This window comes from Podarcis gaigeae (genome assembly GCF_964106915.1).
Source record: "Podarcis gaigeae genome assembly, chromosome: 4".
NCBI lineage: Eukaryota > Metazoa > Chordata > Lepidosauria > Squamata > Lacertidae > Podarcis > Podarcis gaigeae.
The window spans coordinates 24550288-24575863 of NC_139677.1; the positions used below are offsets into that span (position 1 = coordinate 24550288).

Consider the following 25576-nt stretch of genomic DNA (forward strand, 5'->3'; position numbering starts at 1 on the left):
TATTTTCTTTTGTCCTGTCCTGTAGTATTGTACTGTTTTTGTTTTCTTTTTAAAACCTTTCTGTTCCCTTGATCTTACAGTTTTCTTGCCAGTTCCCTCTCCTGTCCTAGGTTCCAGTATTTCCCTCCTGTTTTCCTGTTCCACTAATCTCAATATTTATCTCCCATGCTCCACTTCTATTTCTTTCCTCTGAGCCTGCCTTGATGTGACTTCATCTTGGAGTGCCTTCTTTCCATCTCTTTACAAAGGTTACTTCCAACTCCAGTTTGTGGTTTTGCTCTAATTTCCAAGTTATCCTGCCCATTTCTTTCAGCAAGATGGCTGTGAAAGTTGAGGGGGGAATTCCAGAAGGCAGACAAGCTGCTTTCCCCTCCTATCCCTCACTGAAGAGGACCACAACACTCTGTTCTGGCCTCACTTTGTAGTCTTATGAAAGTCCACGCAACAGTACTTTGCAAATTATGAATAATAAAAAGGTAAAGGTAAAGGACTCCTGGATGATTAAGTCCAGTCAAAGATGACTGGGGTTGCAAAATTTATTGTTGTAGGTATGTTTATATCGCTATTGAATTATATGCCCAGTGTGTCTTGCAAAAAAGGAATTCAAAAAATTAAACTGTAAATACACAAGGTAATCTAAAAGCCTCTGAATAATAAAAGCAGTCAGCAGAAGTGAAATTTATTTTGAAAACTGGAGAAAATAAAGTATTTGCCTAATATATAAAGGCATGTTTGTCTTTTGAGACAGACGGATGCTAACAACTGAGTAAATTTGGACCCAAGTACCAAGTACCTGTTTATGGAGATCCATCCTGAGTGAAATCTCTCCTAGGTGAACCCCAGCTGTCCCCCACACTACTATAGTGTTGAGGTCCAATCTCATTATTTGCTCAGGATTCTGGCATATAGGGTGTATAATCACTATTATGCTGTCCTGTGTTCACAATGTGGATAACATGTTAAAAAATGTTTTATGGTTGAATTCATGTTTTACGATGTTAGCTCACCTTCTGGTGGAAAGGCAGGCTATACAGCTATTGGAATAAATGTGCCAGTACAACAATAAAGTGGCATCCAATGAACCTCTTTGAGGAGACCATTCCATAACTGGCTAGCCATCCACCTCACCTCAGATGGTAAGTATGACTTCCAGTGAATATGTTAATTTATGGGTAGGTATGTATGAAGCTGGTTGTTCTTTTAAGTTTCCGGATTGTAAGATGTGAAGGGCTTTAATAATGAAAGCCAGCACTTTGTGTTGGGCCCAGAAATGGATTGGAAGCCAGTGCAGTTTGCATACTATCATTGCATACTAACTACTGATTTTACTGACTGCAATTTCCAGTCTTCAAAAACATTCCCATGTGTAGTGCATTAGAGTAGCCTAACCTGGAGGTTACTAGAACATGGATGACCTAAGGCAGACTATCTGGAAACATAAATTCACTGTCTCTACCACCCTTAGCTTACACCTCTGGTGTGCATGTGCCCCCAAAATACATGAGGGTGCATTGTGTCAGAGGCAGAATATTAAGGAATAAAAACCCCTGGTTACATTGGATATTAGCTGTAAAGTGCTGTTTAAATTGGCACAACTTGGGGCCTGATATGTAAAGGCTTTCATATTGGTACCTGTGATTAGTTTGGGAGGACATTATAGAGAACTTGCAAATCATTAAGAGAGCTTGAATTGCCTTACAGATGCCTAATATTGGACCATCCAGGTGGCTTAAAGATAATTTTGCTGCACATGAGCAGCTGCTTTAGTCTGAAGGCTTCACATGCCACAGTAATATTTGAGGTTGGGAGAGCAGAGAGTAGACAGTATTCTAGTCCAGCAAATGACCATGCTGTGCTGCTTACGTGAGTAGAGGTCCAGTGTACCTCTTAGCAAGGCTAATTTTGTCATGTGATCAGTCCAGCGTAGGGCCTTTGGATCTATGTTTCATAACGTGAAATGGCTAAGAGACTGAAATTGCTATTTAAAAGTAGGCTTTTAAAAGTGAAAATGCTGCAGAAAAATGAGGAAGTAACACGTCAGCACATATTCTTGCATTTAATGTCTTGGTAAATCATGATCCAGATCACATTTATTGTTTGAAAATGTGTTCCAGGCAAGCTAAAGTTACTTGATAATAGGCTGTGTTTTTCCTTCTCTGCTGGTTTGCTGCATTTGAAAATGGACCATATTTTGGATTCGTTGTTGGTTCATTGTTGATATTGTTACTTATTGAATTTTGTATCACCTGCACCAAAGTTTCTATGTGTCTTACAGCATACAAAATAGGAAACCCAATTAAAAATCCCTAAGTGCAATTGCATGAGAATGCCAATAGCCTACTCTTCCATTATGCATATGAAAAAAGAAACATACCCATCCAAATTAACAAAAATGAAAACCCCAATGAACAGCTGTTGTCAAGAGGAAGAAGTTAACTCTAAACCTCTAAAAACTGTGCCACTGCTAAAATGTACAAAACAAAGCCTGGGAAGAAAGAATATTTTTTTTCTTTCTGTTGCTGAAAAGATTGCACAAAAGACACCAGGCGAGCTTCCCTCGGGGGGGACCGTTTCATAGGCTGGAGGCCAGATATAGTCAGGTTTTGCTGCTTCAAAACATAATTTCAAAATAGATTTCTTTCTTGGGACTTATGTTGGCAAAACAGATATAATGAACATATTTGAAGAAAGAGTGACAATTTCTCAGGGTGCACTTGGTTGGATTCACCTATCTGTTCAGGATTCTGGAAGGTAATGTGCAGAAGTTGTGTACTGGTTTGCTTACCTGTCTTTGTTAGTTCAGCCCTTATTAACTTATCGCTAATGTCAGTTTTTCATTTAAAAAGAAAATTCTGCTTGCTAATGAAATAAGAAAAGTTATTTATGTAGGGTGCAACTTAACCAAATGATAACCTAATTTTAATGGGTCTGTCGTTGCATGATGCTGAGCTTTGTTTCTTTCTAAAGTTAGTGGGAAATTGGAAAGGATACACCCAGTTGCCTTTTAGCAGAGTTTGACATTTGAAAGAATTTTCTGACGATGAAAACAACAACTTGTTTGACTTACTAGTCACTTACTACAAAAAATATCTTCAGCGACATACAAAAAGCTTCCAAGCCCAAATAAGTAAATTAGAATAAAAAAAACGAATCTCCTTTCTTAATGGCAAAAAGGAGGTGTGAAGCTGAATGCTTTGATCTTTAACAGAAGATAGATTGTACTCCCAAGCAAATGGTTTTCCCACTAGGCTGTCCCAGAGCTGGCATTAGCTGGCAATTTCCCTAAATATAAAACAATGAAACAAAAGCATTTGTTCATGTTGTCGTGAAGCTATTAGGTTGCGGTTTGGCTGCCAAACTTGGCAATTTTGCAATCATTATTCCACTCTGGGCTCACTTCCTAGCAATCTGGTGGATTTTCGGGGTTTGGATTACAAGATTGGTGACAATATCCATGGCCAAATTTATTGTAATGCAGACGGGATTAGTTTTATTCTTGGATATTCATTTGTATGTCGTAAGGTGAATATTGTGTCAAGTAACGGTATATGTTAGTAAGATTTTTAATTTCTGTAGGAAAAAATGACAGCTTTCATGTGTTTACTTTTCAGCTTTAAGTATTAGGACTATGTAAGATGAATTTCTTGCATGCAAATCACTTTTCTGTGGGGGCCAAATGTGTAAATTGTATGTCAAGAACACACAAACATGTTTGTTTCCCTGTTTTGTGTATCTAATTGAAACCTAATTTGGAACAGATGCAGAGGGCACAAATGGGAACTCATGTGCCTTTTAAACTGTACATTGGCAAAGTAGATAAGGTCTTATATTTTTAAATGGTGAAGTTCAAGCGTGTTGCTTCTTCACTTCCGATTGAAATAACTGTAAAGAATGGTTATATATCACATAGCTGGATTTTCCTTGCTCTTTTTCATTATAATCCTGAACCTTATGTGGCTTTTATGATTCACAACTTTGTCTTATGCATGTGGTTTAGAAGGTGTATTGCTAGATCCAAGAGGAGGGAGCAGAAATAAATAATTCAGAATGTTCTTTACTAATTGATCTCAATAGATGAGCATTGTAGAGTTGAAAGCAAAGCTTAGTTTAACGCAGAGAGGGTAAGTTCATGTGAATGATACACACATAAACATGTCACTTTTTCATTATTAAATGATTCATAGAACAACACATTCTGGAAACAGTTGCCAATTAAGCGTACTAATTTTAGTAACCACTAATGTTCTGATCAATTTTAAAATATTAAACTATTGCAGGGCGGAAAATGTCAGTACAGCTGAGCTGGCTGCCCCTCCCCCAAAAACACTTTTCACTCCATTGAAGCTTTGTAAATTAAAGTTTACACCTAAAAAAGTGACTGAAGACTATGTTGATATATCCAGTGAGGTTCATCCAGTTGTCTCGGTTTATCCAGTTATCTCAGAGGACGAAATTGAAATACTTTCCTTTTGTTTGTTTGCTTTCTAACTGGAAATGTGCTTTGGTTCCTTGGTACACAGGAGCACTGAAAAAGGCCTGTGTGTCCTTGGGCTGAACAAGAGATGGGGAGGTGATATGTATTTATTTTCTCTTTCTCTTCAGGAATATTGCCTCTTTTGTACATCATGGGGCCATATATCCCCGCCTGACATTTTCAGTGGGCTGTACAGAGAGCCCTTGACAGTTGACACTTTTTAAAACTGACTTTTAAAAATCCCATATTTTTACCTCATGTGGGCTGTAGTCTTGCCCCTATGCCTCTGGTCTACTTTTGAGTTATTTTCACCCTCAGATCTGCTCAGCTTCTAATCAGTAGCCTTCAACGCTCACACGGCTTTCAGAGGCCTTGTGAAAATTTCATGTGGCTGTTTCTGGGAGCTACAGTGCTTTGGCTACCGATGGGAGCCATCATGACTAGTCATTCACAAACTACTGAAAGTATCACTGTGTTAGCTCTCCTTCTCTGCTTATCTGATACAGAGTCCCCCCCCCCCAAAGTACCAAAATATCAAAATGATGCTGTTTTCAGGGGACATCTCTGTTTTTAATTGTATTTTAAAAATGAATATGAATATTTAATGTGGACATGCTGCAGGCTACCTAAATGAAGCTCACATACCACTGGTGGTCCATAGACCACTGTTTGGGAACCCCTGGGCTATCTGAATTCTTAGTACTCATTCCTTCTCTTTCTTTCCAGCACTGTAGTGTATGTCACTTTCAAGAAAATATGTGGCTCAATCCAAAGTATAAAATTTTTAAAGCCAGTGATCCTTCAGCTGAGAAAGCGTAGCTGCCCATGAAGTAAATGCTGTGTCATCAGTTGTTTTGAAACTTCTATATATTTTCTGAAGTATTTTTCTTTGTAGCATGGAGGACTCTTAAATTGTTAGCTTTGTTCATTGTGACCTTTGAATAGAAATTTTAAACTAAAAAAAAAAAGGTATATGGAAATAAGCACAGAACATACTATAAACTGGACAATGCCGTAAACATTGGGCAAATGTTATTTCAGGTTCTGAGAAGCATTCCTAGGTGTAATAGTCATAGTTTATACAGCCAGGTGATAATCTGGTGCTGCTATTAAATGCTGTTGAGTTGCTCAGCCATCTTAATAACTCCTCTGTTATATTTTACCTGTTTTGGCTTTTTAAAATGTAGACATTTCTATAGAAAAAAATAGTTAAACATAAGATATGGAATTATTAGTTAATGGAGATTAGTGACAGAAACATGAGTACAATGTATTCATTAATATAAATGTCATAAAATCAAGAAGATGTGGCCATATGGCCATAAAACAGATTAGAGGAACGGCTGGATATTTCCATTATTCCTTACTAGTAAAATTCCTTGCTTGCATGTAAAAAAGGGTGTTGTCTATCCTTTACTGAAAGATAGTGTGCTGAGTTAGATGGACAGTTGACATGACCTAGCATGGCTGGTCTTAAATAGAAGCTCTCTTAAAACTTAATTATGTGGTTTACATGAGAAGTGTCATTGGATCTGAACCTCCACTTTAATCAGTACCCAACAGTTCTCCTATGCTTTTTAGGTTAACCTTGAGCTTGACGAAAAGCTGCTGTGTAGCACTTCTATTATGCAGGCTCTTTGATATGGTGCTGAATTGTGGCTTTCAGTACACACAGGGTTAAGTGAAAAGGTTATAGTAATCTAGTGTGCGCTTTCCCTTTTTTTTAATGTGCTCATTAGCAGTGACAAGTCCAAGTTTTAGCCCATGTCAGTAATTTACATTTCATTGCTAAGTGACTGCTCTTGTTCAAGGGCTCTTTCTAAGGCTGTTGAACATACTTGTATTGGGAATAAACAGAGTAGAAGAATTGAAAGCCAAATATCCTGCCAGGCTTTTCAGTAGGTTCTGAAGTTTCCAGTAGATCACTGATTAGCAGTGCGTGGAGCCATACGAAAATAAAAAGATAATGCCTATAAAAATTATCACAGGTAGGCTGTCGTATTTTAAAACTCCTTTTGATGCTACCTTTACTGTCATCCTCCCTAAATTCCTCTCTCCTGCCAGGCCTTCTCTCAATGTGAAACTACAGCATATTTGAGACAAAGCAAGAGAACAATGCCCTGTGCACCAGGCTCCTTGGTTTCGCTCTCTCTCTTTCTCTTTCTTTCTCTCTCTCATACACCTCCCCAACTATTAAGCAAAGTCTGATTGTTATGAGGACTGAGGAAACAAAGGATTTGATGGGTTTTGCAGTGCTCTGGGATCAAATTATAAAGCTTTGAGATCCTGTGAATTCCTGCCTTGGGACTCATGTTTCAGCTTGTTGCAGCATTCTTAATTTGAAGGGATGCACGCGATGGAGAAGACAAATGGCGGGACTAGAGGCGCAACATGGTGTAGTAATGGTGCTCTGAGCATGTCAGTTGCCAATCTCTATATAGACATTGCCATCTGTGGCAGATATTCACACAGTTTTGTCTGATAAGGGCTGCTGTCAAGCTGAACAACAGAGAAAGTGTGTGTGTGTGTGTGTGTGTGTGTGTGTGTGTGTGTGTGTGTAAAATTATCATCATTCTAATATAGACATGCCTTTCACCTCAGTTCAGATATTAATGTAAGCCTGTTAAATTTCCTTTCTTGCAAAAACAGGATCCAGGCTATTGCTACTACAGTGGTACCTCGGGTTAGGTACCTAATTCGTTCCGGAGGTCCGTACTTAACCTGAAACTGTTCTTAACCTGAAGCACCACTTTAGCTAATGGGGCCTCCTGCTGCCGCCGCGCCGCCGGAGCACGATTTCTGTTCTCATCCTGAAGCAAAGTTCTTAGCCTGAAGCACTATTTCTGGGTTAGTGGAGTCTGTAACCTGAAGCGTATGTAACCTGAGGTGTATGTAACCTGAGGTACCACTGTATAGTATATTGTCTGAACATGGAAAATATTCAAAGAGGAAAACAAGATTTAAGTTTAAAGAGAGCCAAGCAGGGATACTTCCACATCTTGAAGTTAGGCACCAAAAGTGTATGGCAACTTTGTATGGCAAATGTATGGCAAGGAGATTGAGCTTCCTCTTTGGGCAAAATATATACATCAAAAGGTTAGTGAGGTGACATCAATGAATTGTGTCATTTCAGGTCGTTGTTAAAAGAACCATCACTTTAAGAACTGGTGCATGAACTTACTTTTTTCCTCATCCCTCCTCACTCCTTTTTCCTTCTGTCATGTTTTTAAGATTGTAAGTTACTCTGCTTTCGGCCACTGGCCAGACAGATGCCTTCAGAAGTTCACAAGCTTGGGCATGAAGATGGTGGCCTCAGAAGGGAGGCATGTCTTCCTCACTCAAAAGACCAAGCCGTAAAACGTGAACCATAGCTAACAGCTGTTAATAGATATGTTGTCTTCTGTTTTTGCCTAGCTGTCATGCACTTTGTAAATGTATGTCTGGCCAATACCACTTCAGACTGCAGCTCATATGACTGAATGATTCTCCAAACAAAAATCTCCTACATACAGTGGTACCTCGGGTTAAGTACTTAATTCGTTCTGGAGGTCCGTTCTTAACTTGAAACTGTTCTTAACCTGAAGCACCACTTTAGCTAATGGGGCCTCCAGCTGCCGCCATGCCGCCAGAGCACAATTTCTGTTCTCATCCTGAAGCAAAGTTCTTAACCCGAGGTACTATTTCCAGGTTAGCGGAGTCTGTAACCTGAAGCGTATGTAACCTGATGCGTATGTAACCCAAGATACCACTGTATTTGAAAAGAACAAACTGTTACATGGAGACATTGAATCCTTAGTTAGCCTTCTCCTTTGCATTCTTGTTTGTTATGTCAAGGGCCCCCCTTTCCCTGTATGGAACAGCATTGTGATGTGAGCCCCCCTCACTGGTGGTCTGGAGTGATGCAGCCCAGACACTGCTTTACTTCTTCGGTGAGAACTATATCTTGGTTCAATCCCCCCTTCTTTTTAAAAACAAGTCAGCGACCGTGACTTATTTTTGAAAAGAACAAGTAATATACAAGTCACACATGTATATTAGGATCCATCTGTATATTGAGGCAAAATCCACCAAGCAATGGATTTACAAATGTTACGTTGCTCTGATTTGAAGAGCAGAAAATAATTTCTTTGAAACTTAACATGGTACAAAGCATGAAGTTGGTTTGGATTTTCCTACCTTCCTCTCTCTTTCCTTCTCCTGCCATTGGCCCTGCCTGACATAAGAAGTTAAAGGTTTACCTGGAGTTATTTGCCACCACGCTGGTGTCTTTATTTTTTATTCCTTTATTTTTAGTATTCTTAATCTGTGGTGGTGTAATTTTTGGTGAGGTGGGAATGTATATAAGCAGCAGTGAAGCAGAAAACTGTTACAGAGGTAGTTACCTACAATGTTGGCAGACAAAGGGTGTAATTCAATTGAATAAAGCAGGACCTGCTGCCAAGTAAACATTCATAGGACCAAGGTTGAAAACTCTAAACATAAACTGAGGTAAAATTATGAATTAACTTGTTGTGATATGCAGTCAACTTTTGCTATTAATTTAGTGGCATCTCACAGAATATGTTTAGTTATTGTGCTTTGTAAAGAGCTGAGCTTTGATAATAGTGCACGCAATACCTGCATTAGTAAATGATAATTCCTGATATGAACTGAAGCAAACAAATGTTCTTGGCAACTAGTGAATTGTAGGTTTTACTGAGGCTTACATGCTAAATTTCAAATTCTAGTGTTGAAATTTAGGCTGTTGGTTATGACTGTTCATCTTCAGACTGGCATCATTTTGGCTTTATTTTGTTACTTAGAGCTAGACAAAACACTTCTTAATAGTCATTTCAGTGCTTGATAAACTTCAAGGTTCATTGCTTGTGTACATTTTTCAAATTATTAGCTTCTTAATGCATATGGCTTTAATTTACCCCCTACTGATATTCTTAAATGGGTTTTCAAGAATTTTGAAAGTGGACTACTATAGTTATGCGTCCACTCTTGGCCCTGATTGCTGACACAGAATTTCTTAAGTAGTCTCCACAATTAACAGGATGGAAGTTCAAACAGTTCTACTGCAAAAGCTCAAGATTCCCTTGAAAACAGATTTGTATTTGGTTTCCTGTAGTGTGTTTGCTCCATTTATTTCTAATGAGTTGCCAGAAGCTTCTGAGAGTGCTTCCTCTTCTGCAAAAAGACATTTAAGTGTGATTATCTACTAATGTCACAACATTTCCCCCCTGTTCTTAAAAGATGAATTCTGTATAAAATGTGGGAAATGTGTGTTATTTGAAAGGGGATTTATAGTTTAAAAATCTATTTCTATGATACAAGCAGCACAAGACTTTCTCCCCACCCCCTCCATTGAAAAACAAACAAACCACAGTGCATTTTTAACAATCTTTTGCCAGTGTTTGTCAGAGATATTCCTTGTTTTACATGCGCTGGAAATTTAAAGGAAACCCTTTTCAATTATGATCAGTTTTGCATTTGTAATATGTAGATCTACAGCTGATTGAGCAACTTTATCCAATGAGTGCCCATTAAGCTTGAGGGAGGTCCCCAATGAAGTGTCACAAGATGTTCTTGCACCCTCTACTGTTTAGCATCTTTATAAATGTCTTGGATGGAGGAGAGGGAGTGCTTATCAGATGTGGAGATGAAGCTGCAAGGAGCAGCTTACACTATGAAAGACAGAATGAAGAATGAAAATGAACTTGACTTGTTGGAAATACTGACTTGGCAGTATTGAAACTACAAGACAAAATTCAATGGAGATAAATGTGCAAAATCCTGCATTTAGGTATCCATAACCAAAGGATACCTTCCTGCTCCAGCGGGAAGGTAAACGGCATTTCCGTGCGCTGCTCTGGTTTCACCAGAAGCAGCTTAGTCATGCTGGCCACATGACCCAGAAGAACTGTCTGTGGACAAACACGGGCTCCCTTGGCCAGTAAAGCAAGATGAGCGTCGCAACCCCAGAGTCGTTCACGACTGGACTTAACTATCAGGGGTCCTTTACCTTTTTTTAACCAAAGGACACAAATGTGGAAGACCAGGTTTGGCAGAAGCACATGAGAATAGGATATATTTGTCTTAGCTGATTGTAAGGTGAACATGAGCTAGCAGTCTAATGTCGCTGCAAACACCACCCCCCCGCAATCCACATTTTAAGGAGAGCAACAGGGGATATGTATTCAGGGAGTGGCAACCAGGATGGTGAAAGGTCTGAAAATCACCATGAAAGTCCCATGAATAACAGGGGTGTGTTTAGCTTGGAGAAGAGAGTATTAAAGGAGAGACAAACAAGTGATACTCAAATTGCAGAAGGGGTGTCATATGGAATAGGCTTGTACTTTATTGCTCAAGGCAAAGCCAGTGGGTAGAAATCTCAAGGAAGAAGATTTCAGCTAAACATTAGGACAGATGTGCCAATGGTAAGAATTGTTTGATGATGGAGCAAACAGGTCATAGGAGGTATTTAAGTAGAAATGCTGTAGCTTCATCATGCACTGCAGATCACGCCCTGAGCATGGGTTGAACTGAATGATCTTAACGGTGCCTCCCAGCCCTATAATTTGGTGGTTCTATATTGTGGAAATAATCATTTTTGTGAAAACATCCATTCTAAGAGCCCTGCTGGAACAGGCGAGTGGCCCATCTAGTCCAGCATCCTGTTCTCACAGTGGCCAACCGGAGGCCTGTGGCAAACCAGCAAGCAGGATTTGAGCACAAGAGCACTCTCCCCTCCTGTGGTTTCTAGCAACTGGTATTCAGAAGCCAATTCCTGAGCCACAAGAGGACCTCTGCTCAGGCTCCAGTCACCTGTCTGTGAACTTTGCGAGAGAATCTCATGTGTTCAAGTGGTGTTGCTGCTCTAGGGATGCCTTTTCTGGACAGTGACCAATGTGAGAAAGCGCCTGTGATTCCCTCCTGCAGAAAGATGCAAGTGATGCACCAGGGAATGCCAGTTGATTGAACATGGCATCCATCAAGAGTGCCTGTGTACATGTTTTTTCTCCTAGGTTTCCTTGACCTGTTAGTTGAACTACTGACCAGCTGTTCACCCACATCTTTTTCACTTACCAGAGGTTCATTGTCTTTAAAACCTTGTCATTTTTCTCTTCTTCTTCTTCTTCTTCTGACATTTTATTAATGATGACCCTTATTAGTAGCTTCTTCCTTCCATTTTTTTTTAAAAATATTTTTATTGCTTTTTAGAAATACAGAAAAAAGAATAAAGAGTGGTTATAAGAAGATAGGGTATAGGTAACAAGTTTCCATATTCTTTTTCCTTCTATTCTATAGGACTTCCCCACATCCTCCGAACCCTGCGTTCTCTGTCTTATAAAGCATCAGCAATTTGTTAACTTATTTCAAAACTTATTGTAACTTCCATTTTATCATGTTCCCTATTTTCAATTTTACTGTCGCTCAATTCTTATATGTTTTATATTAAACACAATAAAGTTATTTCATTATTTTACCTCTGAATTCTTGTGTCTTAATTTTCATTCCAATAACTTACATTTGCTGAAGCTAGAATTTCCTGAAAGGTGCATTTTTTTTTAACATTCATACAACTTATAATGTTTTTTCAAATAGTCCTTAAACTTTTCCCAATCCTCCTCAGTTGTTTCTTCTCCCGCGTCTCGGATTCTGCCAGTCATTTCAGCCAGTTCCATATAGTCCATCAACTGCGATTGCCATTCCTCCAGCGTGGATAAATCTTGTGTCTTCCAGTATTTTGCAATCAGGATCCTTGCTGCTGTGGTAGCATACATAAAAAAGGTTCTGTCCTTCTTAAGCACTCTCTGGTCCACCATGCCCAGAAGGAAGGCCTCTGGTTTTTTAGGTAAGGTAAATCTCAATACCTTTTTTAGTTCATTATGGATCATTTCCCAGAAGGCCTTCACTTTCGGGCAGGTCCACCAGAGATGGAAGAATGTCCCTTCCGCCTCTCCACATTTCCAACATTTGTTGTCAGACAGATGATATATCTTGGCTAACTTGACTGGGGTCATGTACCACCGGTATACCATTTTCATAATATTTTCCTTCAAGGCAGTACATGCCGTGAATTTCAAACCGGTGTTCCATAACCTTTCCCAGTCTGCAAACATAATGTTATGCCCCACATCCTGAGCCCATTTTATCATAGCGGATTTGACTGTCTCATCCTGTGTATTCCACTTAAGCAGCAAGTTATACATTCTCGAAAGTAGTTTACTTTTTGGCTCTAACAATTCAGTCTCTAGTTTCGATTTTTCCACCTGGAATCCAACTTTTTTATCTATTTTAAATACCTCTTGAATTTGCGCATAGTGCAACCAATCTCGTACCTTAGTTTTCAATTTCTCCAAACTTAGCAACCTCCAATTGTCTCCAGTTTTTTCAATTATTTCCCAATATTTAGGCCAATGGGCCTCCATGTTGGGTCTCTTACGTGCCTTGGCCTCCACCGGTGAGAGCCACCTCGGAGTTTTACTCTCCAATAAGTCTTTGTATTTTATCCAGACCCTCCAAATTGCTCTTCTGACAATATGGTTTTTAAACAATTTGTGCACTTTGGCCTTGTCATACCACAAATATGCATGCCACCCAAACGCATTGTCAAACCCTTCCAGATCCAGGACATCAGTGTTCTCCAATAAAATCCAATCTTTCAACCAGCAGAAGGCTGCAGATTCATAATATAGCCTCAAGTCTGGCAGGGCAAATCCCCCTCTTTCTTTCGCATCAGTTAATATTTTAAACTTTATTCGGGGCTTTTTGCCCTGCCAAACAAACTTAGAAATATCCCTCTGCCACTTTCCAAAACATTCCACCTTGTCCACGATCTGTAGGGCCTGAAACAAAAATAACATTTTCGGCAATACATTCATCTTTACAGCAGCTATTCGGCCTAACAAGGAAAGTTTCAGTCTTGACCAAGTAGCTTCTTCCTTCCAGTAGCACCTTAAAGACCAACTAAGTCAGTTCTTGGTATGAGCTTTTCGTGTGCATGCACACTTCTTCAGATACACTGAAACAGAAGTTTCCAGACCCTTCTATATAGTGAGAAGGTGGGGAGGGGTATTACTCAGAAGGCTGGTGGGAATGGGTGATTGGCAGATAGCTGTGATGAGCCTGTTGACGAGCCTCATCACAGCTATCTGCCAATCACCCATTCCCACCACCCTTCTGAGTAATACCCCTCCCCACCTTCTCACTATATAGAAGGGTCTGGAAACTTCTGTTTCAGTGTATCTGAAGAAATGTGCATGCACACGAAAAGCTCATACCAAGAACTGACTTAGTTGGTCTTTAAGGTGCTACTGGAAGGAATTTTTTTTGTTTTGACTATGGCAGACCAACACGGCTACCTATCTGTAACTAGTAGCTTCTTGTACTGTTTATGCCCCAAAGTATTATTATTATTATTATTATTATTATTATTATTATTATTATTACTGAATTAATCAATTGCATTTATTTTCTGCCAAGGACCTCATTGGAAGTAATCACTTCCAAAATATCACTGAGCAAAATACTAAATCATATTTCAAATGAAAGTTCTACTTCATAGAGCTAAGGGAACACGTCCCAGAATCACCAGAAAAGTTTTCTTCCTGTACCTCCCATTACACTTTTGATAGAAGCTTAACAGCAAGTTGACAAAGATTTATTTGCAATTTTTTATCTGAAGCATATGGGCGAAGCTTCTGAAGAGGAGATTGCAGGGCAGTCTCCATATATCTTTGCCAGGGCTTTTCTCAAGGTTGACATGTCATCTTCTGATGCTTGAGCTAATGAAGTATTCGCTGGGCTGTGTTCTTACAAGCTCATTTTTCTTTCTTTCTAATTATTTTCTCTTGGTTGTCCTTGAGTTGGGTGCCTTCTACTGCACACAGTTTAGCTCCCAGACCAGCAGATTAGGTGCTCTCTGCCTCACTGCCACTCAACCCACTGCTTTTACTTTTCGTATGAGATGGCTAAGGGTTGCCACTCCTTGTCCTCTCCTCACCTCACCTCTCCTCACCCACCTACTTAATTCACCATTGATTTTGCTACTAATCTCTGCCCCTCACTCTGAGGAAAGGGGTTCTTCCTTAGAGTAAGGTTGCCTAGGTACTGCCACTGGTTTGCCACCTCGGTGTGTCATGCATTTTACATCCATATGAGTATTTGTGTATTCCTAGGCCAAGTGTGAAAGAAGCCATTTTTGCCTGTGACTCACAGTACAGCTTTTTCCTGAAGATGCAATGGTCAACTTGACTGGGATGCTTTCATTGGACTGTTGGAGTTGTTCTCTCTCTCCTCCCCCAATTAAAAACTGGGGGTTGCTACGTTTTTAAGATAATGCACTTGTTCAATGGAAGAATTGTTGGTATCTGTCTATCTCAAGAGACTATGGAGCGCACCTCAGGGGGTGAAGTCAAACTTCTGCATTAGTAGCACCAAAGTGACCTGCCCAGGGTGCAAGCCTGGGCAGTATGTATGGAAGTATTGGGCTGCCCAGATAACAAGACCTCTTTCTTGGCCTTGCGGATGTGGTCCAAAAGAAAGCAGAGCAATACATTTGGCACTAGCTTGGCTGCAGGAGTTGCCAAAAGGAGGTGTACAAGACACCATCCAACTCTCTTATGGACTCTACTCCAGATTTGTGTAGGGTTTACTCCTTAGCCTTTTCTCCTCCTGAATATATCCTGCAAGGTAGCAAGAGGTTTCAGATCCAAGTTTTTCACCTCTTAGGTGGGCTACCTTCTTTGGTGGACGAGCCTCATCTGCCCCTCACTTCCCTCTACAACACGTGCAGAAACCGCCTTCTTGACAATTGGGCCCACTTTTGGTCTTGTTCGCTCAATCCGCCAGAGCCTGTCTTCACATGCAGGGCAAGGCTTTGAGACCCATCAGCTGCCGCCTTCTGGTTTAGCCAGCCAGTCAAAGCCATTCCCAGGGTGTGGTCGCTGTTGCATGCTGATGGGTTTATGGAGTATTATGGGATGGGTAGTACCTCTGGAGGGCATGTGGTGCTCCTTCTGGGGTAGTTTGTCAACCTTTGGTCCCCACCTTGCGCTTAGCTCTCAGTAGAAGAATAGCTTCTTATGAAATGGGAAAAGCCAGTTGCTCTGCAGAAAAGAATTGTATTTGGCTTAATTATAGCCTTTTTCTTGAGATGTACCAACAAAAATGTTCAGGAAGGCCTATGTCATGGGCACCACCATTGCAGCAGAAAGTAATGATCTGAGCCAGACCTCAGAACTGAATCACTTGAGGTTGCTATATTGTCACAAAATGAAAACTGAATGTAGAATATCTGGCTTTAGCCATTCATAATGGAATTCCAATGACAAACAGCATAGCAGGGCAAAGTCATTAACCAAATGTTACCCTACTGATGTAGAAGCTGCTTTGTGTGCATTTGTACCTGCTGCTATCTTTGCAGTCAGGATCCATGTTCCCTGAAGTTTTATGGAACGTACAATTTTTTTGTACAAGTATTGTAATATCAGACAATATTATCTACCACCGTGAATATTGTAAAATAAGTCTGATCTAACCTTGTCTTAGTTTTTCATCCACAGAAATGAAACTTGACTGCTCAAGACTAGAAGGAGAAAAAACTGGAAGATGGCATTGGTTAATATTTCCCATTTCCTTGGTGCATACCTGATTTCTTCTTTTTGTTCCTGTAATCAGGAGCTGTATCCATTTATTGAATACAATGGAACATTATGAAGAAGGAGATCAGAGCGGTTAAGCTTCTGCATTCTTGTCTCTTTCTACTGATCAGTGGCCCTAAAAAGAGATGAGTTAACATAAACCTGAGTGGACTGTTTAACCTTTCTCTCTCTCAACCCCCCTCTTTCTGGAAATGTAGATGCAATAACATTTACAGCTGAAAAGGTTCATTCTCAGTTTCTAATGTTTAAGGATGCAAATGAAGCATTTTGTCTCCTCTGTCGCCTGGAGGTGTTATGCACAGAAAACAGAAAGAGGTTTCTAGGATTAGTTCCACAGATTTCTTTTATCATGTAAAAGCTTTGACTGATTTCAGTGCCAGGAACTGTAAGAAATGGTATATGGAAAACATCTATAGAAAATTCTTTACATGTTTCACTTTGTTTCTACCCAAACCACTAAGAAACCTATTACTTAACGAGTACTTCTGAGGTCTGTAGTTTTTCCATACTAATTTAGAAGGACTCATGTCTTGCATTTTTAAATCTGTCCTGGGAAAGAACAGTGCTCAGAGTGACACATGCAACATACTGTATTTTTTAATCTCTCTTTTTGTTTCATGTTTTCATATCCTTTGTGGCTGCTTGTATATTCCACAGTCTGGAAAACTGCACAGTGGTATTTTTTTACACTGCAAAATATTTACCTGCTGACTCTCGTAACCCAGGAACCTCTCCAGAGTTTCAGACAGTAGTCCTCCCCAGCCCTATCTGCAGCCACCAAGGCTTGAAGTTGGGATCTTTTACTTGTTTGCTTGTTTATTTTATATATTTGCTGTACTCTACCTTTTCGGTTAACTTCTTACAAGGTGGTGTTCAAAAATTTAAAACAAATAGGCAGTACCACTGCTCCTGCTTCAGTTTTGTGGTATTCATAGGGGAAGTTGCCCTAGATGTATAAAGGTAAAGGGACCCCTAACCATTAGGTCCACTTGTGGCCGACTCTGGGGTTGCGGCGCTCATCTCACTTTATTGGCTGAGGGAGCCGGCATACAGCTGGTCACGTGGCCAGCATGACTAAGCTGCTTCTGGCGAACCAGAGCAGCGCATGGAAACGCCGTTTACCTTCCCGCTGGAGCGGTACCTATTTATCTACTTGCACTTTGACGTGCTTTCGAACTGCTAGGTTGGCAGGAGCAGGGACCGAGCAACGGGAGCTCACCCCATTACGGGGATTTGAACCGCCGACCTTCTGATCGGCAAGTCCTAGGCTCGGTGGTTTAACCCACAGCGCCACCAGATGTCCTTCACCATAGATGTATATTTAAGCATATTCTTTTCTACTAGTGAGGCAAACCTGGTTCCCACCCCTCTTTGGGTATGGAAGCTTTATTATCTGTCTGTACACAGTGTTTATTGGCTGGCAATTGCAGTAATTCCTCCCTCCTTTTTTGCCTAAACAGTTTTACAAATAGATAGTTTTCTCTCTCTGTGTGTTTAATGTCACCTTTATTTTCTATGCTTATCCAGTCACTTGGCGCCTTACTTGTTTTAAAATCACTATTTGCAAAATGTTATAACAGCAGTTTTAGAATGCAGGGGAGGAAAGACTACAGGTTGCAAAATGTCTGCGTACGTATGTTTGCTGAGAGTTATGAAGCTGCACATATTTGTTGCTGTTGTAGATTTGTATCCAGGAGCTCAAAGCTATTTATATTGTATTCCCCTTTCCTTTATATCTACACAACAGCCCTTGGAGGTAGCATCTTCCCTTCTTTTGGTTCCAAGCAACTAGTACAGTGGAACCTTGGTTCTCAGATGCCTTGGTACTCAAACATTTCGGCTCCCAAACACTGAAAACCTGGAAGTAAGTGTTCCGGTCTTCAAACGTTTTTTGGAACTCAAATGTCCGATGTGGTTGTTGACTATTGTTTCCGGGGCGCTTGGTTTTTGAACGTTTCAGAAGTCAAACAGACTCCCGGAATGGATTACATTCGAGAACCAAGGTTCCGCTGTATTCAGACACATATTGCCTCCAACTTTGGAGACACAACATAACTATAGTGGTTAGCAGCTGTTGAGAGCCTTATCCGCCAAGATTTTTTTTCCTAATTCTCTTTTATAACCATCCAAGTTGGTGGTCGTCATTGGCTCCTGTGGGAGTGTATTTCATAGTTGAACCGTCCGCTGTGTGGCATATATTTGTATCTTGCTTTTCCACAAAGGAGCTCAAAGTTGTGTATGTTTTCATCTCCTCACCTGCGTTTATATTTGCAGCAGCCCTGTGAGGTAGGCTAGGCTAAGTTGCTATATGTAGCAGGTCTTGTTAACAGATTGGGCGGCGAGGGGTCCAGAGGGTCCAATCAACACCCAGTGTACCAGGCCCAGGAAATCCCATTTGCATCCCTGTCCTAAAACATTTCCCAGAAACTTGCCTTGGCGTACATGCTGGTGCAGAAAGCTAGAAGGATTGGAAACATATACTTTCACTGTATGTAGGATTACGGTTTTGATAGATCTCTACCAAAAGGGGTTTACAATATAAAGACACACAAAGAGACAACTGAGGGTGGTGGAGGAATTGACACCTTGTTAAACAGGGGAAGAATATGTAATTATTAAAGTCACACAAAATTTGGTATTGTTACAGTATAAGGTGGATTCCAAACCAGGGGTGGCATACTTTTTGACCACGTGGGTTATATCTTTATCATCCCCCCTACCCTTCAGGCCAACTTTGACAGGTGGGCAGGAGGGGCCACATAGGAAAACCTGCTGGCAAAGCCGCAGACAACAGGATTGAAATCTCCGCTTACCAGCAGATGAGCAGAGAGTTCAATCCTTCTCTTGACAGGATTCTCTCTTGTCACCATCGCTACCATTTGAAAAGATCCCCATTTCTGGATTGGGGTTTTGTGTGCACCTTACATATTTTCATCATTCTTCTACAAGTTCCTTTGTTGTTTAGTCGATTACTCATGTCTGACTCTTTGTGACCCCATGGACCAGAGCACGCCAGGCACTCTTGTCTTCCACTGCCTCCCGGAGTTTCGTCAGATTCATGTTGGTCGCTTCTATAACACCATCTCAACCTCTGTTGTCCCCTTCTCCTTGTGCCATCAATCTTACCCAACATCAGAGTTTTTTCACAAGTTCCTTACCTGTGGCTAGTTCAGCATCCCATATAAGAAACCCATTTCATGTATGTTTTGCCTGCCCTACCCCCACCATCATGGAAGGGGGGCTAAAGTTTTGTATGAACATTCACATTCATTGCTGGATGGAAGGCTTCAGTATCAAGCATATCCCACTTTTCTTTCATCATGGAATGCAGGTGGCTCCCAGGTGGCTCCCAGTTCAGAAACTGACCATACCCAGGCCTGCTTAGCTTCGATGAGTTTGTGGTCTCATGCACTTTTAGACCATACTCTAGAACCTTGTTTTAGATGTGTGAGAATGAGCTATCATTTGAGTGGACCTTATATAACTTCAGATGCAGTGCTTCTCAGCATTTCATTTCACACATTCAGCCCTGAGTTATCAAGTTAAGGGATACAATGAGTTAAGACCAAGGAATATGCATGAATTTGTGAAATGCCCAAAAGTCATGAATGTTGTGACTCCTGGCAGCTTTCATATGCTTGCCTGTGGATGTTCTGTCTGGGACAGAACAGATCAATAAACAGGATGTTGTTAATGTGGTCAGTGATTTTACTGTCTAACTAGTCAGCTGATTTTTGTTTTTTAAAAAGCTGCACAATTGATAAAAGAGCCTGACTGACATTATCTCACACAAACTATCCAACTCATAAGGTCTTGAATATATATATATATATATATATATATATATATATATATATATATATGCAGGTTTTGGTGTCCTCGGGTGTCTTCCCGTGTAAAAGTTGGGGTGTCTAGGCGACGTTTCGACGAGGTCTCACTCGTCATCTTCAGGCTGGTGCTTTCGGCTTCTTGTTACTGGAACAGAGCTGTTCCAGTAACAAGAAGCCGAAAGCACCAGCCTGAAGATGACGAGTGAGACCTCGTCGAAACGTCGCCTAGACACCCCAACTTTTACACGGGAAGACACCCGAGGACACCAAAACCTGCATTCCTGTACCCGTGAAAATCTACGAAAGCATATATATATATATATATATATATAATAGCAGTGCTTTTCAAGCACAAACTCACGTTCTCGGGAAAAAGAGAAAAGTGTGCGTTTGAGAGAGACGAAAAAACAAATACAACGAAAGAGTGTTATGAGAAATGATAGTTTATAATACTGGGTTAATCTGTACATAAAGAATACCTCACTTTAAGACATTAGGCTGTTCTGAAGTGCAGTCTGTATAAGTATGTTACTGTGATTGCTAGCCTACAAAGATAATATCCATTTATGGCTTTTATTACACATGCAGTACCTAAATATTTTAAATGTCCATCCTGTGCGTCGTGAACACTTACAAAGAGTAAATTCATTTCCGTTTTGTGTGAGGCTTATGTTTTAAAGAATGCAGAATGAAATCCTGAAGTTAGTATACATTATTGAACATATCTTTGTAAGCCACTTGTGGCTCCTTGACTCATGAGTTAACTGTTTTTTCTTACTCAGGGGATCTTGCAAATGTTCAGGCTGGAATACTTTATGGCTCTCCGCTATTTTTCTTTGGTCTGGCTTTGATTTATGCAAACAGTAATTATAGGAGCTTTGTGCCTCTGTTCCATATAGGCTTAACAAGCTCATACACATTTTAATGTACTGACTCAAGCTAGGTTGCTTACATAAATTTAGAGTTTTCCCTAAACAAAATCTCAGCATAGTAAATATATATATATATATATGCGAGTAAAAAACCCTTTCCTTTCCTTCTCTCTTCAGGCATCAGAAGGTGTTGCTTTCATTGGACCAGACATGCATGCTATTCAAGCAATGGGGGACAAGATAGAAAGCAAACTCTTAGCCAAGAATGCAAAGGTCAACACTATACCTGGTTTTGATGGGGTGGTCAAGGTAAGAAACATTTCAAAGATGTTTTTCATTTTAAAAGTATGCTTTCTGAGGCTTATTATAAAATAGCAAAATCACCATCAATATCAACCTTGGGGTTTGTGCAGTGATTGCTGGGTGTGCAGTGCTATTTCGGTTCATAATAATAATAATAATAATAATAATAATAATAATAATAATTTATTATTTATACCCCGCCCATCTGGCTGGGTTTCTCCAGCCACTCTGGTCGGCTTCCAACAAAACACTAAAATACAATAATGTATTAAACATTAAAAGCTTCCCTAAACAGGGCTGCCTTTAGATGTCTTCTAAAAGTTTGGTAGATATTTTTCTCTTTGACATCTGGTGGGAGGCTGTTCCACAAGGCGGGTGCCACTACCGAGAAGGCCCTCTGCCTGGTTCCCTGTAACTTGGCTTCTCGCAGTGAGGGAACTGCCAGAAGGCCCTCGGCGCTGGACCTCAGTGTCCGGGCAGAACGATGGAGGTGGAGACGCTCCTTCAGGTATACTGGACCGAGGCCGTTTAGGGCTTTAAAGGTCAGCACCAACACTTTGAATTGTGCTCGGAAACGTACTTATAGCATTCTTATAGCACCCTGATGTGTTGTTAAGTCACTCAGTCAATGACAGGCAGTTTTTGCCTTTGCCTCAACTCTGTGTCCCTAAGTGTAGTGGTTTGTTTCTCCTTCATGTAAATGGCTGCCATTCCCTAATATAAGAGAAAGTAACAGAGGCAGTCAGAACACCACTAGGCCAGACTAGAGGAGTTAAAACTTCTCCTTGCCCTTAAGAATTTAGCCTTCCCTACCTGAGTCTCACTGCCTTTGGTTCTGTTTCTTGCTTGGCTAACATGTGGTGTGTTGTTGGAAGACTCATACGCAGGCCTGGCACAGGAGTCTTGTTAGAATAAAGTTATAAACTCAAACTAAAGAGCAGGTGGTCCCTGGCGCCACACCCTTCCCTCAGCCAGCTTAGTCCTCTGAGGTCTGGGGCAAGTGTACACGGCTGCCCACCACTCTGCACGGGCCTGCTCAGATGGACTGCCTGTGCGTTGATCCAGGAATCAAAACGTATTGCCCAGGCTTGTGTAATAATATCCTCTTCACCATAAAGTTGCTCCAAACTGAAAGCCGTCTACCGTTTCCTTCTCAGGAGCTGGATTTTGGCAAAGGAAAAAAAATGTTTCCAAGGCTATCTGTACTATTTTCAAGTATATCATTGCAGTAATGAATAGACCACTGCTGCTGAAGAGGCTTTTTATATTTCTTGGGAGATAATCAAATAGATCATGAGCAACTTTCCTTTTATTTGGTGCAATATTGGTTTGCCATGTTCTGATGACAATATGTGTCTCGTTCCCCAATGTCTTGACTCAAAATGCCTTTGGGTATGTTGGGGAATGTGACCTGTTCCTAAGATATGTAGGTGTGATTTTTCTGGCCTTGGGTCTGTCACCGTCTCTCAGCTTAACCTACCTTTATAGAATTGTGAGAATAAAATGAGGTCAATTGTTGGATATGGTCCAGAGCTGCTTTGAAGAATGCAGTAAATATGTGGTTTAAACTGTTGCAAGCAAAGCCTTAATGGTTTTTTGGATCATAGACACATGCTCAAATATAATAAAAAAATTTAATTTTACAAAATCATAACAATGTTTGGTTTTAAGAGTAATATGCTAGTTATTTGTACTTTTCACGCATGAGTACCAGATTTGGTTTACCAAATTATTGAAATGTCAGTGAATACATACTTGGGCTAGGATCCAAAGAGCCACACAACTTAGGGCTTCTTTTTCCTGGAACCACAGTTATCTATGCTGCATATCAAACCAGTCTTTGAATGTGAAGTTTCTTAAACAGCATATACTTAACTACATGGGGGCAGTATTTGAGGAGTTGGGGGCATGGGAAGTCGATCATTCCACTAGTGGAATGCAAGTCTTTGAGTCTGCATCTTGAATCCCACAGAAGTTGAATATTTTATGGAAGGTTTATGCTTAATTGTTTTAGCATTCTGAGTAGGTGCTTGAAAACTTTTAAGTGTCAGAAATATACTGGGGGAAATGCAAAGTTTTTTTTTATTGCGACCTCCCCAATATACACATATTCTGTTTTAATGAATATACGAATAACTTGAAACTAAAATAAACAAAATTGGTGACTTACAGCACAGTCCTGCACATGGTTACTGAGAAGTAAGCCCCACTGACTTCAATGGGACGTACTCACAAGTAATAATAATAATAATTTATTATTTGTACCCCATCCATCTGGCTGGGTTTCCCCAGCCACTCTGGCGGCTTCCACAAAGACCAAAAATACACTAAGATGTCACACATTAAAAACTTCCCTGAACAGGGCTGCCTTAAGATGTCTTCTGAATGTCAGGTAGTTGTTTATCTCTTTGACATCTGATGGGAGGGCATTCCACAGGGCGGGTGCCACTACCGAGAAGGCCCTCTGCCTGGTTCCCTGTAGCTTTGCTTCTCACAATGAGGGAACCACCAGAAGGCCCTCGGCGCTGGACCTCAGTGTCCAGGCAGAATAAAATGTTATGCTCTTTCTACCTGTGCTGCTTTCTCACCCTGGTGGAGTGTGGCTAGTCATTGAAACAGCATCCTAAAAAGACTTCTTATGGTCAAAGTAGGCAGTGGTACCGCTTGGTGACATGTGCTTTTGGACAAGGAGAGTTATAGTATCTGTTACTATTCTACAAAAGTGTGTATGGCCTAAATACAGTGGTACCTCGGGTTACAGACGCTTCAGGTTACAGACTCCGCTAACCCAGAAATAGTACCTTGGGTTAAGAACTTTGCTTCAGGATGAGAACAGAAATCGTGCTCCAGCGGCATAGCGGCAGCAGGAGGCCCCATTACGAATTAAGTTCTTAACCCGAGGTACCACTGTACAGTAAAAGGGTTTGCTTAGTAGTTCCCCCTTTGCTTTGATGTTTTTGAAGGCAGCAAAATTGTAGGTCCTATGTTCTTTAAAAGTATTGTGACTTGGAAGGTGGGGAAGGAGGGGTTGCATCTAACATAGTTCTGTCAGTTGTCCTGGGATAATTTGCAGATTGCCTTCTTATGGGCCTGTAGCATGTCCCAGTTACCCACTTGTTTGCAGGTAACTAAATGGGGTGGGGGGGTGGGGAAATGACCTGCTTTTGTTACTTTTATTTTAAAATTCTGTTTAGCAAATATGTGCCTGAATTTGCAAGAGAAAAGAAATGTAAAAGTTTCCTCCTTGGCTCTAATCGAGGCACTTCATCAGTCATCACTCTTCTTGCATTTTATTCAAGAGGCTCTAATTGTCTGCATTTGGCAGGTTTAACACTTCCTGACAGAGAGACTATTAAGGGGAAGTATTCTCACATAACTGTCACAGACAGGAACAAAGAACCTTCTGACTCAATGTGTGGAAACCACTAACATTCTTAAATGACCCTTTTCATACATTTTTTTATCCCTCTAAGCTAAAACTTGGAGCGTGTGGAGGTTGCAGGGTTGTGGAAAACAACAAGGTGTAATAAAACACTAAACGTTAATTTTATTCCCTTTTTTTTGGTATGTGGACTTATCTTTGGCTTAAAAACAATTGTTTGGAAAATCTCATTAACAGATGTGCCTGCTTGAAGTAAAAAAAAAAAGACTTAAAACTGATGTTGCTTTCAGGGCTGCTTTGAACTTAACAAGCACCGATTTGTGGAGCAGACTAGCTAATGAAAGGAAATTAAATTTTCTGACAACTTCCTGTACCAGCTTCCTTATTCTTCATTGGGCTCTTAGTAGGTACTATGAAGATTTTTGTTTTATTGTTTGGCAAAAAATGAGCCAGGTACAAACCCTCCAAAGCAATTTCTTTCCCCTTTTTTGGGAGAGGGAGCTCTTGTCTAGTATTTTTCTTTAAAAAAAGAAAAAGGGGGGGAAAAGGCTTTGAATGCTTTAAAATATCAGTTTTCATTTTAATGTTAAGAGGTTAGCCCCCATGGATTCAGCCTCACACAGCAGCTGGGGGTTTCCAGACATACGATCTACTTAAACCTTTTAAATGTATGTTACAGAGGAGTGCAAATATTAGCAAATTTGAATGGACTTTGAATTCCTGTAACAACTTCCAATGCTTAACATGTCATATAGTAATGCATAATGGAAAGACATTATTTGGGTGATGGGGAAATTTACCAAATATATGGCATTCATTTTCTGAATGCCTTTTCTTTGCTTGCTGCTGAGAAACTGAACTGTAACTGAGGATGTTTTTCACTTATCCCTTACCTGGCTGCTTAAAAGAAGATAACATTGCATATCCCAAAGAGTGTGTGTTTATGTGTATATTCATACACACGCACACACGCTACTGTGGTAGGTAGCGTATCTCTGAGGTCTGAATCAGCGGCTTTTTCTAGCCTTGCTATGTGATTCTTATTTTTTAAACTGGAAATGTCA

The 25576-nt window shown here is 40.4% G+C and overlaps 1 protein-coding gene across 2 annotated transcripts in view; it reads left to right on the forward strand.

Moving 5' to 3' along the window:
- Positions 1–25576, forward strand: part of PCCA (propionyl-CoA carboxylase subunit alpha) — a 236867-nt gene that overhangs the window by 55061 nt on the left and 156230 nt on the right. For both annotated transcript variants that reach the window (XM_083735288.1, XM_083735287.1), the window contains exon 7: positions 21005–21136. In XM_083735288.1, coding sequence (XP_083591414.1) covers positions 21005–21136 — 132 coding nt within the window. The remainder of the gene's footprint in view (positions 1–21004; positions 21137–25576) is intronic.